Below are 15,920 nucleotides of genomic sequence, written 5' to 3'. Positions count from 1 at the left end.
GTCTTGAATTTGAAATTGTTGTAACTACGGCAACGTTGCTTAACATCGTCGTCTGACGCAAGCCCGCCACGACGGCGCGGCTCAAAGGACCAGTTCACACGTGGCACTCTTGGCCGACGCGCGACGGGCTGTCGAAATACATTGAAAAAATAGCGAAAAAACAAAATACGTATTTAAAATTGTTGAGTGAAACATGTATTTTTAGATTGAAAGTAGTTCGTAAAGTGGCGATAAGAGACGGTATTCAAAGCAATGTGCGCTTTTCAAGGTGTTTTGTAAATCAGTAGTTCAAATAAAACAGAGAAACGTGAAAGAAAACAAACAAAACAGAAATTAATCGATTATTCGTTGGGCTGTTTTCGATGTATTGAATTCTAAATTACGATAAACATTTTAGTAATTTCTTTTTTGTGACCTGGTTGTGAATAATATGATGAATCATTTTCGTAAACGTCATAAACGTAATGTTTTAGTTAATTTTCGGTGGTTTTTGTTAACTTTTCATTGAAAGGGTAAATACTATAAATAATTAATGTGTTTTTTTTTTCTATAATAATTATTAATAATGAGCACTGATAAAAGATTAAATTTAACATTCCTAATTTTTGAGTAGAAATTTGTCTATGAATTTATAAATGTAGAACTATGTAGAATGTGGATAACATAGGAGGTTGCAACACTGCAAGGTTTAGATACACCGTAGAGAAATCGCAGGTGAATAAAGAAGTGACACTAAAAAGTTTGTTCAAATTTCTCGGAAAATGTCAAGAAAAATTTTAAATTTTCAACATTTTTTTTTCGCAAAAAAAACCTCATAGGCGTGTTTCTGGGGTTGAACTATACTACCAGTTAAAATATTTGCACTTATTTCTGGGACACCCTGTATAACTTCGAAAAAGAGAACGAGAAATTCAAAACTGTCACTTAGTTGTTTGTTTTGCTGTTGAAGGTTTGCGCCATAACAACCACTGGTACCGGTAACTATAGATATGGAAATGCCAAAACAGAAAACGACAAATTTTCGCAAATTTATTTTTTTTTTAAATAAAATACTGTTCCTATTTTTTAATTAATGATGTGGTTGTAAATAAAATAATATAGAAACCTCGGAGGAAAGTTTTCATTATTGACTCGAGATTTAGTTAATCACTCGACAGTAATGAAACACTTCCTTCATCGGTATGTAATATACTATTATTTGACTGTAAAGGTGCTCATTCACATACAGTTCGCCGGCAGTTCTATAGGACTGTACGATCTGTATAAACATCTAAATTTTTTCAAGCCCACACACAATCAATGTCGACAGACGGTCATTTTAATACCAATAAAGTTTTGTGAAAATCAATCAAATTATTTGTTAATTTTTAATAAATAACTTCACTCACAGAAGTTTTATAATATACGCACATAGTGCACACAAATTTTTCTTATTTTTTAGTGGTTTTTTATCATTTACGTATTATGCGATACATTTAAAATAAACAAACAGAAATAAATGGAACAAATAAAATAAACAAATGCAGTTCATTAATCTGACCATAAACAAAACTCGAATTTGAGCACTGTAATAAAGCATTCGCGCGGACAGAGGGCGCTGTAATTATTATTTAAGCGGTCGCCGAATTACGTCATTCATTACTAATTGCGATTGCCTGTCATTTGCGTCGGCAATTTTGTGCTCCCGGTTTCAATCAAATCCGTGAAAATATCAATCACTCTATGCGAAAGCCAGAATAAAAGTTTGTTTAAACCATATGTTTGTTCAGCGAGGAAACCGTTAAACTGTTACAGCAATTGCAAGAAATGTTGAACACATATACATACGAGGCTTTGGGACTTAAGCTGAACATCGATAAAACTAAAATCATGTGCACTCCCCCGGAAGATCACAACAATGCTATAAAAATCGGAGAAGAACTATTGGAATATGTAGCGGAATTCAATTACCTCGGCAGTTTGATTTCGGAAAAGGCCAATATCGACTCGGAAATTCAACACAGGATTAGCAGCGCCTCAAGAGCATTCTCGAAATTAAAAGACAGGGTTTTCTACAATCATGACTTGAGCACAAAAACGAAACTTGCAGTGTACCGAGCAATAATAATTCCCACCATGTTATATAGAAGCGAAACTTGGGTGCCGATGCCGTACCGCCGACACATGAATGCATTAAACAAGTTGCAACAGAGACATCTTAGACAACTCTTAAGAATAAAATGGTTCCATCATGTCTCAATTGTATCGGTCCTTGAAAAAGCTAACTGCGAGAGTATTGAAGTCATGATTACAAAGTCCCGCTTAAGATGGGCTGGTCACGTGTGCAGAATGCAAGAAAACCGCATACCAAAATCTCTGCTTTACGGTGAGCTTGTAGACGGTAAAAGGAGGCCGGGTGGACAACTCAAAAGGTACAAGGATATTTTCCACGAAAACTTAAAGGGTATTAACAAGCAGAATGAGTGGGAAAAAGCAGCTCACAATAGAACGGAATGGAGAAAAATTGTAAAGTCAGTTAACAGCGACAACCAAAAAGTAAAGAGGGAACAAAGCAATGGGATTTTTGAATGTCTGGAGTGCGGTAGACAGATAACATCAAGTATCGGGCTTTTCAGTCACAGAAAAGCTCATGAAAGAAAACGCCTTGCGTGACCATCTTCTGATGCGTGTCAAATACTCGTCAGCGAGTAATGGCAGTAGTAGTAGTAAACTTGACAGCGGCACTTGTCTATAATTTTAATTCAAAAGTAGATTCCAGACTTTTTACCTTTACATAAAAAGATTACACTACCAGAAATCAACAGAAGAATTAAGTTAGCATGTAATGCTGATGGAAGAAAGAAGAAATGCAAATCTAGAATGCCACTTTATCTATACTTGTATTCATTTAAAACTTCCCAATATGGCGGACTTCAGTATGGGAGGCTTAAAAAATGAAAATCTCTAGACTGGAATTCAAATCGTTCAAATTGATAATCTGTGGTAAATCTAATTGAACATTGACACTTGGCTGACTGACGTTTACGGTTTCTTTTTCTAAATATTTTCATAATTTCATTATTTTTGAGTTTCTATTCACAAATATAATAAATATATTTAAAAAAAATGATCTTTTCGCCGATCAAGAACTGAGGAATAGGCTGGAAGATATTCAAAATGTGTAAAACGCTTAAAAACGTATTAGAAAGCATTGACTCGTCCACAAATTCGTGAAAGTAAATTAGTCTAGATGTTTGTAAAAAGGTCTCTAATTATTTTGAGAAGTTTCCTCGTATCAGTAATTTTCAGGTTTGTAATATGTATATAATAATAAATAGATTAAAACTTATATTTCAGGAAACAGCGCGGGCATTACAGATTGATATGAATCAATTTTAAAATAAAAAGAAATTTTAAAACAGGTTAAAAAGTTGAGTTAGTAGAGAAGATCTAAATAAGGTAATGTTGGTAATGGGACTAAAGATCAAATAACACTTGAAATATATAATAATGTACAATAATTGTAAGTAGTTTTTATGAATCTGTTTAATATCTATTGCATTGTTTTCATATTTCTTGAAATATATATTTTTTTACTTTACAGGATACACAAAGTATAATAAAAAATACAGTTACTCACTAAAAGCACTTAAGGTTTGTAATAGATATAGTTAGAATATCGAACACCAAACCAAACTTTTACTGGTATTCCTCACATTTGAAAGGAAAGTCATTTCATAAATAAGCAGAAGGACATCGTATAGTACACTCTATATTAATAATTCTTTTTTATCCTATACTTGTTAGTTGACGCATCACTTAATTACTAGGTATAAAATTTAGTACTGATTCCAAACCTATAGTTGTGGTTGTGACATATTCTGATGTGTTTCTGGCAATTTAAAATAAGTTAATATTTAAACAAACATTTCTGGCTTTCCTGACAGGAGTGTGAACACAAATTTAATAAAGGTATAATGTGGATAATGTTCTGATTATTACAGTTTGCATGGATGACTGTTTTCGTATGTTGTTATTTTTAATATAAAGTATATTTAATGAGTTTTTGAGTATTTCATTTTCCCTCAGAGGATTGTGTTCTAATCTTTATATATAAATTTTCATAAATTATTTCTACAAAATTTATTACCTTTTAACTTTTTGCTAAAGACTTTGTAGTTGATGTTTAACAGTATATAAAAGAACTATTTACATAAGTTTAATGTTTGAAAATATATAGCTGTTTTTGCACAAATCAATTCAATTTGTGATTAACTGTACTGAAATAAAAACAAATTAAGAGAAATGGGGTGATCTATCAACTATAACATGAAACGCATCATCCTATTTCCAAGTCTTCTATTAGTTTCACTTATTAAACAACTATAATTATTCAATAATCTTGATAATTCTAGGAACTCTTAGATATCGCCAAAACATGAAAACAAAAATTCACTTCCTATAGTTCTTACGTCCCTTTGACTAAAATATAAGAAACAGGGGAGTTAATATTCTCACTGAGAAAGTTTATAAAATACCTTTATGTAAAATCTCTTCGGATCTGCGGTAAAATACCTTTATTCTTATTAAATAATTTCAATAATATATGTTTTTATTTACGATTTATGACAACCACCTAATAATCTAACTTTAACGTCAACTTGACAATCCTGAAAAATGTTATTGTTAACCAAAGAGTAAAATCAATTTCTGAATTCGCTAACGCCAACTTATTTTTCATTAAAAAAAATTACCAATTTTCGTAACTAGGTCGGCCATATTGAGGAACTTTTAAAAGAATTGTACTATAAAGAAGAAAAAAATTCGACCAATGTGTACCAGGGGGGTGACAGTGAAATAGGAAAATTGGAAACAGTCATTAGTGTCAATCCTGTCATCTCCTGACGACAAGTATGGCCGCCTAGACAAGGACAGCAATGTTTCTCTCTAACTATTGTCTAACTTCACAGTTTAGAATTGACAGATTTCAGAGACAACTTCAGATTTGTTCTAGAACAAATTTCGACGCCATTTTAATTCTTTCCGGTTAGTTTTGTTTTGTAAATTCAGTTTGATATTTCGGCAGAAATTTATAAATATAAAGGTAGTAAAGCATATAAAATATATTATTACATGAACAATCCTGGAGAAAAAGACGTTTCTGCAGTACTAGGTATGTCCCATGTATATTAAAAATAGGTAGTAAATAAACACTATTTCTGTATTTTTTAGATGCAAGAAAATTTTGTTATGTTTATGATCGGCGATTTTTTTTGAAAAATGGAAACAATTTACAGCAAGGTAAGATCATTTTTAACTATAGCCAACATTAGTTATCTCCAGTATGTGCGATTTATTGTCAATAATGCAGTAAATCTGACTGATACAATCTGATTGTTATCCGACTAAAAGTCTCTTTTTTCTTTTTTTGATTTACAAACCAGGTCTCTTTGGGAATAATGGACGCTTTTTACAGTATATTTATATTTTATACCTTGATATTTTTACATTGTTAATTTTAGTATAAAAAAATTTGTTTTTCTGTTTTCAGATTTTTGTATAAGGCTCCCGTTTTCATGTCTGCCCCCGTTTTCTATCCTTGATGTCTGTAAATACGCGTATTTATTTACAAATTACTGTAAGTCATGCTTATACCTTACTAATTTACGTTAAAATTGCATATAATTAAGTAATTGCTGTAGAAATCATTCAATTCTTTATTTTTTATATTTATTTAGTCCCGTTGTCTCATATTTCAAATAAATATGTTTGAATAAAATTTTGTTTTGTTTTATTTATGATAAGAAAGAGTACAAAATACATTTAAACTGAAAGAGGGCCCGCCATTGAATAACCGGAAACGGAAATAAAAATGAAGCCATCATGTCAACCTGTCAATTGGAAAATTAGTTCTCCAGATGACAACGAAGGCTTTCGGTGGCGTATCGTGTTTCCACGATTTAACACAGAGTTGACACTTCTTTCTAGTTAATTATTTTATGATGTGTACTACCAGTCATGACCTAGGCATACGAAACCTGGACACTGGACACTTAAAACGGACATTATAAGGAAACTGCAGGTCATACAACGCTCAATGAAACGAAATATGCTGGGAATAGACCCAGGTAATAGATGTCATCAACAGAATCAAATCCCTCAACTGGCAATGGTTAGGACACCTGGTAAGAAGGACGCTCAACAGATGGACCACAATAATTACAGCATGATATCCACGAGGAATTAAGAAACCTCGAAGAAGACCAAACCTCAGATGGGAGCATGATATTAGGAAATTAGCAGGGATAACTTGGGCACCGATAGCCAACAATAGACTCATCTTTAAAATTTAAATAAATAAATCATAAAAGATCTAAACCTACCTCTTTACCACTTCTGTCTTTCCATCTAACCCATTTACCTAGACCTCTTCTCCAATATTCCACCATGTATTGTTCAGCATATTCTTGACCTTGTCCATTTCCATATCGTCCTTGTGTTTTCACACCTGAAGCAAAAATATTGAATATATTAGATAATACCAAATTACCTAATAGTACGAGAGCTAGCAACGTCGGAAAAACAAGTATTTTAAGACGTCTGCGTCTGACTCTTTAATATATCTTTTACTATGCTCTCTAGAACATAATGCGGCCCGTCTGGCTGCCGGTAAACGTTGCGTTCTCTACTGCGCATTGAAAGAAGATCCTATATTTTTATTAGTCCTTTAAATTCTAGTATTGAATATTAACCGAACATGTCTCCGTAGCGCAGTGCGTAGAGTTTCCGACCACGAACCGATAATTCAGAGTTCGAATCCGGGTCAGGGCAAAGACTTTTTTATTTTATTTTCGTTTATATTCTGATAGTAAAGTATTAAATATTTGTTTTTGTTTAATTACCAGAATTATTTAATACTTTACTATCTTTAAATCTAAAATAATTTAAAATTCCGTTACAATACGGAAATAGATTGAAGTTTTGTGATTACAGTGATATATAATTTATACGGTTTTGTAACAAATTGCTCGCTATTTTATGGCAAATGCCGAAGCTCTGCAAACCTTGATCAAGTCTATAATACCGTATGATAAGGTAATCCATAAAAACAGCGTCAGCGATGGCTATGATATGACGATCGATGACATTTCCCATATAATTTTACATATAAAACGACTGCGGTCTTCATTTCATAGCCATTGCTGACGCCGTTTTTATTGGATCATACGGTATATATGTTCTTCTTATATATAAATTGTTTGTTCTATATTTATTCTTCGGCCACACACCCGCTTTACCCGACCCCTGAAAGCGACCCGAACAGTACAGCGTAATAGACTCTTAAATAAAATTCTCAAGTTTTTTATTCTAGGAGCTACAGATGTCCGAGGCACTATTGCTGTATATTCCTGTTGGCACTGTATTTTGATCACTGAACTTTAAAATGAAAATCTCAAAAAACCTCGATTTGTATTTTTCTCATATCTACACGATCTTCTTTAATATAATCCTAAATTCTAAAATTAAAAAGCCACAATTTACAACGGTAGAAAATTAAGCGCGCCGGCTTTTTGGCTTCAATTAAATTTTAATTATGGCCGCTCTCTCTCTCTTTCTGTTTTGAATCCGCTTCCCTAAAAATAACGAATTAAATAAATTCTAGTTTCCTTTATTAACGGCTAAAAGCAAAATTTAATATAGTTTAGTCTTTGGCTGGTTCCGGATTTATTAAATCCGGAAGAGGCGAGCGTATGAAGCCTCGCAAAGCATGGTAAAACAACGATATTACATCTTGTGGAAATAGTTTTACGAAAAACATAGGATAGGCGGTTTATATGAGGCTAAATTTTATGAAGTAAAATATTATAGATTTTTATCTTTATTTTTTTATGTATAACAAGTGTAAGGGATCTCTCAAATAATAATGGTATTTAGAGAAGAATAAGTATTTTATAGCAACAACTGATATTTCCACCACGGTTTTTCGGACGGCTTTTAGTATTAGAACGAAGATGAACATATGAACGTTCAGTTAGAGTCAGTTGAACTGAAAGTACATTTCCCTTTTACATCGCGGCATAATTACTGCTCTAATTTTGCCACAAAAGTACAGGAATTTACAACACCAAAGAAAAATCCCACTTCTGATGTTAGAGATCTCCAAATGAATAATCTTGTTTAGAGAAAAATATGTACAGGGTGGCGCACGTGCATTCGCCAATTAATAGAATACTTAAATGCTTCTGATTGTATCTAGTCTGAGCTTTCTTATAGGGATATGTTATATACAGGGTGTCCCACTTAAGATGGATACAAGCCAATATCTTGGTTGTTTGTTGAGCGATCTTTTTCATATTTGGCAGAAGGCTGTATAGCTATAAGACGAACATTTTGCCCAGAGTAAGAAATGCGATACCTCATAGACATACGTTTTAATAGGGTTTGATATTTTTCGAGTCAAGAGTAAACTACCCTTAGGACAGTATTTATTTCAAATCTGATAAATTATATTGAATCCTCCTTACCTAAGATACTTAAGTTCTAATTTTTATAAATATTGATACAGGGTGTGTCATTAAAATAAGGCATTTTTACTTTTATTATTATTTTTTAAGTACTTACCACGCCACTGGTTTATTATCAATAACCAATTATATCATAATATAGTATACTTCACTTCGTCATAGTTTTATAAATCTTTGTTTAGAGCATATAAAGTTAATAGTGATTGTTTTAAATAACTATTACTGCGATTTTAAAATCTTAGGATGCCATTTTTTTGGAGCCAAACAAACGAGATGTCACCACCTAGCCAAGTTTCCATTTTAACCATAACATATAGGTATACAGCAAAGTTTACTATTGTTTCCATTGTCCGAATTAATATATTTTCACGCTTATCAGTCATATTTAAAACAATGCCACTTTATGTATGTACAGACGGTCCAGATTGAGCGTCAGACACGTCAAAGCTCTAATTTTCAAATTGTTCCATGAAAGCCAGCCGTTATACGCCTCGGTAACATGTGCTTTTGCATTACGATGCATCCTGCGCTGCGCTTTTTCGCATATAAAACGTGCAGGTGGGCGCACGTAAACTCTTAAGACGTGTGTTATAAGCCAGTGAGCAGTGAAATTACTGTTGTATAGGTATAACTATACACAGGGTGGAATACTGTTCCGACAAAGTTCAATATTTTAAAGTTTTCTGTTTAAGATTTTGACGGGATGGCATTTTTATATTCAAAATAAGCTAGAAAACTTTGTTTTGTTTAGTTTTAATGTTAAGCATTAATAAATTGGTACATATTACTAGATTTTGTGTTTCCAATTTTAAAAGATTCCGAAATACCAAAAAAATGATGTCTCTCTCTCTCTCTCTAAGAAGCTTTTAAAACCCGTTATAGACACATATAGAAGGGTGCAAAAAATTAAGGCGGATATTGCAGACATTGTGTTAAAATGTATTTTTAGAAGGTTGTTTACAAAGTAACTTTTTTATCAAATGCGGGTAGTTACACGTTGTCCCCAGATTATTACAAACTGAATTATCTTTGATGCGAGGTAAAGCGTGTACCGTTAAATAATAAACAAGATATGGCACAATCAGGCTTTAATGAACGGCTGACGTTGGTCCAGATACCGGACGAAATACGTGCACGTTGTAACATGTCTGTGACAGAGCTTCGTTTAAATATTTAATATCGGGGACATGTGCATACGTTAATGAGCTATGGCCGAATTGAAAAACGCCAGCCTCATGATGATCGGTCGCCACCCGAAACGACCGTTTGTATTAATTCGAATTGTGATTAGAAATTGACGTTATATATATATCGTGGTTATGTGTATGATAATATACAGGGTTTTTTGTGCAACTGGATTGATTAATAGATATTTATGATACAAGTGAGTTAACATCATCATTAAGATACGCGTGTAAAAGTTGCACAACGAGTGCGTAGCACGAGTTGTTTAACCACACAAGTGAGAAGACCACGAAGATCAATTGAGTCGTACGTAAACACCTACCCCAGAATGGAAGGGCAAACCTGAGGTGCGACTCAAAAAGTGCATAATAAACAGTTCTAGCTACTGACAAGTTAAGCTCCTTAGAAACAGACCTTAATGCAAAACAGGCAGAGCTCAATTTTTTCGACAAAGCTTCGATATGTATGTCCCATTTCAGAGAATTGTCTACAACAATTTTGATTTTACGACGTCAATGGTGGTGTTGTTAAGTACAAAAGGCTGCAACGAGTTTTTATACGACAAAGCTTTAGTTTTAGAAATGTTGAGACTCAGGAGGTTCGAATCGCACCAAGATTTAATGGTGATTAAGTCATTTGATATAATCCTATGAAGTGCCGTGATATCCTTGTTGCTCCAAGTGAAGCTAGTGTCGTCCGCAAAAAGACATATTTTGCCACTGATGTTTATGTTAGCAATGTCGTTAATAAAAAGAAGAAACAAAATTGGGCCTAGTACTGAGCCTTGTGGTACTCCACATTCTATTGGCTTGCTAGAAGACAACGTGGTATCCACCCTCACAAGTTGACTTCTGTTGCTCAGATACGACTTAAACCATTCGAGAGATGATCCCCTGAACCCATAGTGCTGCAGTTTATTAATTAGGATCTTATGATTTACACAATCGAACGCCTTAGAAAAATCACAGAAAATTGTTGCTGTAGAATGATGGTTGTTTAGGCTGGAGTAAACTTTATTAAGGAGGGAAAACATAGCGTCATTTGTGGACTTGTTGCTTAGAAATCCAAATTGATATTCAGTAAGTATTTTGTACTTAAACAGAAAAGATACCATGATCAGAGAGACTCAAGCAAGCTTAGTAGATTATGACAGAATAATTGCACGTCAGAGTCAGGTGTTCTATAAATACGTAGTTGGCGGTAAATTATGAAGTATATAATTATGAAGTAATAATAGTTGGCGGTAAGTTATGAAGTAACGTCAATATTTGGATAAAAATTGGTGTCTGGAAGTTTACTGATATGAGTAATTTGATTTTGATGTCAATATGACTTCTATTTGTAGAGAGCACCCAAGGATACTATAGAGATAAGGATAGTTCGATTCCTATCTTCCTGCACTGTCAGTTTTTTTACGTCATATAGAGACCGAGTTGAAGTTGGCGGTAAAGATTTTAGACAGTGATAATTATTTTTGCGTTTAACCTCATTTGACGGACGAGCGCACAGTGCGGTAGAAGATAAATTTAGCGGGACAAAACCGTTTGGTTAGAATAGAAATAAGCCAAAAAATGTGTACTGATAAGAATAAATAGTAGACATTCCAATTGATATAAAAATGCATGAATATTCTTTGTATTTCGATACATTTTTATCAACCAAATTTGGTCGTTTTCTGCTCAGCAAGGCGGAGATCATACGAAAACAAAATATTTAGAAGTGCTTATACATTTTATTCCAAAGCCAAATTATGTTGAAGATTGCCAAAGATAATGTACTTTTCTACTGTACGTATATTATTTGTTAAAATCATTCGTGCCTTTGTTCTGCAGATATCAGACTTTCACTTTTTTTCAAATATCGATATATTGAATGATGTAGATCTTTTGAGTTACCAATAGTTACCAACACAGATAGTCACAGTCACAGGGAGTTCAAGCTAAACAGGTGAATGCCCAAAAGTTTTATTTCAATCGGATAGTATAAAAACAAAACAAAAACTCGTTAAAGGGTTAATTAAAAATTAATTTAAAAGAAGTATTGGGTTTTGCAAATATGAGCTTTAGGGCTAGTGGGAGTAAGGATGCCGCTGTAATTGTTGAAACCTTAACTCCATCGAAAGGCACTGAGTTTAGCTGCTAAAAAATAATAGCTGCCCATACCACAGAATAACCCATACACAGAAAGGCCCGACCTTCGGACTTGCCCTTGAGGCCGGAGGTTTCACTCAAATTACCATAGCGGAAATATATCGGAAATATATCCGCGGACTTTGCCTTTTACTCAAACCTATGGTATTTTGGGATAAAGACCCGGCCCCAATTCCAAGTTCAAAGGCCGGGCCTTTCCGTGTATGGGCAGCTAATGAATGACACTAATAGTCAGTTCGGCAATTTCCATCAAGACAAAAACATCCAAATGATGTTCTAGTTAAATAAAGCATGACGATATGCTAAAGCCATTTTTTACTTTTTGATAATTTATAATAAAACTAAATGATTATTACTAGTTTCAATAAAAGTTTAAAAATTGTCTTAGATATTTACTATATATGAATTTACAATTATTACCGAGTGTTAATCTTAAAATTAAATTATTTATTTTCAAAATAAAATATTTTTTTTTAAAATAAAATATACAAGGTGTCAGAGAATTACAAAGTAATTAAAAAATAACTGCTAAAGAGTTTTTTGTAAGTATATCACCTGATATCATAATTTTATTTATTTGGCAATAGTTTACAGTACGGTTTTTGTGTGTCATGTACAAATAATATCATAGTTTTATTATCTTGTATTTAGAAGCATAATAACTTTTCGTTCGTACCTATATAAAACTATTGAGTAAAAAATATACATTTACGACGTTTTCTACGTAAAAAACGTCTCTTGGTAAAAATCGCTAAGAGTAAGTCTCTCGAGATATTTAGAATCGAAATTACCAATACCTGTCATCATTGACATAAATTAAACATGTTGACTAAAACATCGAAATAAAAATTAAACTTCTACACCCTTAGTATCTCCAAAATTAAGCATTTTAGGACATACATTATTTATACGGATTTTTTTACTTATTTTTATCTGCAGAATATTTATGCTGTCGAAATTTTCACAATACAGCTCGTACCACCCTGTATAAAACAATGTGAAGACACAGCAACCTTCATATTGACAATATTTATAATCCAGAAAACTCTTTATCAAGCCTAATGTGCTAAAACATTTTACCCTATGATAATGTGCTAAAACATTTTACTCTTATCAATGATTAGCTAAATATGATCATCATATATCCTGCGATATTATTAAATTAGTCATTTTTAAAATTCCATATTTAATAATATAACATAATTGGCATTTCTCCTAATGACCCTATGTAATATGCAGCAGTTCATATCGTAATACAATGTTAATCACTAATTAAACGCATGTGCTAGAGCATATCAATTGCCAAAATCTCTATTTAAGGTAATTAGGAAACACTAAAGCAAATTGAATAATGTTGTGTCGTTTAAAAACAAATTAATTTTGGTATAAATACCGTAATGTGAGTATTAAAGTAGAATTGAAATATAAATACTGGAGAATCATAATCATATAAATTATGAAAACAGAAAAATAAAATATACAGGGTGTTTCAAAACAAATGCGAAAAACTTCAGGGGGTGATTCCTTGTTCAAAATAAAGGGTAGTTTGCTTCATAAACGTTGGGTCAAAAGTCAACCATTAGGGAGATATCGCGGTACAAAGATGGCGGAAAAATAATGTTCTTATTTTTTATCTTGAAAACGAAAAGAGATAGACTAATGAAATTTTACGGAAGCATTACTGTTATGAAAACACACTTTCTGGTAATTTTTTCACTTTTTTAAAATGAGTGGAAGGGGTTGAAATAAACCACCCCTATCATTCTTGTTAACGAAATTTAAAGAAAAATCTTATCAAACACATGCAAAAAAATTAATTTGGATAGTTTAGTTTGTTTAGAAACTTTTTTATCTCTTGTATTTTTTTTATAAAACTCACCGATTTGAAATTAAAAAGTAAAATGTAAAGCATTACATGTCAGGACTAAAAATATTTTTAGATTAAGAATCTAGTGATAATAACGATAATAATAATAATCTAGATAATAACGTATTGCAGTAGGGTAATGTCAAATAAAACAATATTAGAAATATCCTAAAAAGTGACAGCGGCCGACTAGATTTTTTCCTAAAAAAATTACAGCTGCCCACTAGATTCTTTATCTAAAAATGTTTTTTATCCTGACATGTAATGCTTTACATTTTATTTTTTAATTTCAAATTGGTGAGTTTTCATCAAAAAACACAAGAGATAAAAAGTTTCTAAATAAACTAAACTATCAAAATTAATTTTTTTTGCATGTGTTTGATAAGATTTTCTATAAATTTCATTAACAAGAATGATAGGGGTAGTTTATTTCAACCCCTTCACTTATTTTAAAGAAGTAAAAAAATTACCAGAAAGTGTGTTTTCATAACAGTAATGCTTCCGTAAAATTTCATTAGTCTATCTCTTTTCGTTTTCAAGATAAAAAATAAAAACATTATTTTTCCGCCATCTTTGTACCGCGATATCTCCCTAATGGTTAACTTTTGACCCAACGTTTATACAGCAAACTACCCTTTATTTTGAACAAGGAATCACCCTCTGAAGTTTTTCGCATTTGTTTTGAAACACCCTGTATACAAAATAAAATATCATAAAAATTCTGCCATATTAAATAATTTGGATAGAAATCTAATGCCTGTCTAACGGTAGATTAATAGATATTGTCATACAAAAAAGTAAGTATAACAGTAAATCAAAATAATAATGCAGCAATATGACATCGGTAGTTATTAGTAGGATCCTTTGAATAAGAAGACTAAGGAAGGAGCATATCAAAAATCTTAGGTACACCGCGATGGGCCTCAAATATGGCCGACTTAAATTCCGGTTTATCAGTGTCGTTCTAATTTTATTTAAAAAATGTAAAACTATGATGTAGGGTAGACGTGGGGTAGAATCAATAATTTGTTGTTTTATTTTACGTTGTGAATAAATGTTGGTAGTTATTAAAATTGTTATAAAAATATATAATTCTAATAAAAATAGATAAGTTATAATAAGTATTTATTACCACAAACATCCGATACGCTACTGAAGCAGGTAAGTCAAATTAACGTATCTCAATTCTTTGACATCTAATCTTTGACAAGTAATAAATAAAAGCTAAAATGCAAGAAAAATATATAATTTAGTTAATTTAAGTGAATTTCATAAATGATCGGTTTACTACACGTATGTATATTATATAGTCACTTACTAGCGAAAAGTTGTTCCATTATTTCACTCAATTTTTGCCGAGATCTACCGCACGCTACACAACCAACTATTTTAGAGTCTTTTTCGATAAATCGCGATAGTGTCACTGTTAATTTAAGTTCTGCCACAATTTCCATCTAGATTTACTACCTTTATACAACTATCAGTAGTAGAATAAATAATAAATAACATAAAATAAGCTCCGTAAAGACTGACAAATCCACAAAATTTCAAATCAAATTCAAATGTGTCAAATGAATCGTCAAACAGAACTGTCAAGGATCCCCACCCTAGAGAGCTTTTATGGTGGCTTTTCCGCCCACCATGCATGAATACATGGATAGCATTATGCTCCTTCCTTAGTCTTCTTATTCAAAGGTAGGATCATTACAAATAAGCTATGAACTTGCGTGACTTAAGCTGTCAATTGTGGAAGACAGTGGAGTTCCAAACTTAATTTATTTAAAATTAATTTCCTATATAATTTTTTTTTCGTGAATTTTTCTTCAGTTCAATTTTTCTTGAGTTATTAGTGAGTTATTCTTGAGTCATTCTTGAGTTATTCTTGAGTTATATATATACTTAACTAACGCGACTCTTTGATTTTTATTTATTTAGATTAACAAATCTACTCTAAATTACCTGTGACAACATGCAGACTTCCTAGGTCAACTTCTAGATATTCTCTGGCGTCTCTAGATACCATATGTCGTGGACACCAAGCTCCACCTTGCTTGTGATTTCTCAATCTAAAAATTTCAATTCATATATTATCTATGATTTAAGTGTGCATAACAATACTACGTATTTATATCAAGTATTGTTCTGATTATATCTTCCCCCCACGCATAACACCTACAAATCAGATCTCATCAGTTTTCTAGGCGGTCTTGCGTT

At 32.3% G+C, this 15,920-nt stretch overlaps 1 protein-coding gene across 1 annotated transcript in view; it reads right to left on the bottom strand.

The window, feature by feature from the left end:
- LOC115890197 (epithelial discoidin domain-containing receptor 1-like) overlaps positions 1 to 15,920 on the bottom strand; it is a 189,530-nt gene that overhangs the window by 117,647 nt on the left and 55,963 nt on the right. Inside the window, exons 3-4 of the mRNA XM_030910358.1 lie at positions 15,666 to 15,772; positions 6,363 to 6,487 (exon numbers count right to left, since the gene is read on the bottom strand). Coding sequence (XP_030766218.1) covers positions 6,363 to 6,487; positions 15,666 to 15,772 — 232 coding nt within the window. The remainder of the gene's footprint in view (positions 1 to 6,362; positions 6,488 to 15,665; positions 15,773 to 15,920) is intronic.

The sequence above is a fragment of the Sitophilus oryzae genome, unplaced genomic scaffold, assembly GCF_002938485.1.
Source record: "Sitophilus oryzae breed Bouriz unplaced genomic scaffold, Soryzae_2.0 scaffold_85_pilon_pilon, whole genome shotgun sequence".
Lineage (NCBI taxonomy): Eukaryota > Metazoa > Arthropoda > Insecta > Coleoptera > Curculionidae > Sitophilus > Sitophilus oryzae.
This window is presented reverse-complemented; position numbering and strand designations above follow the sequence as displayed.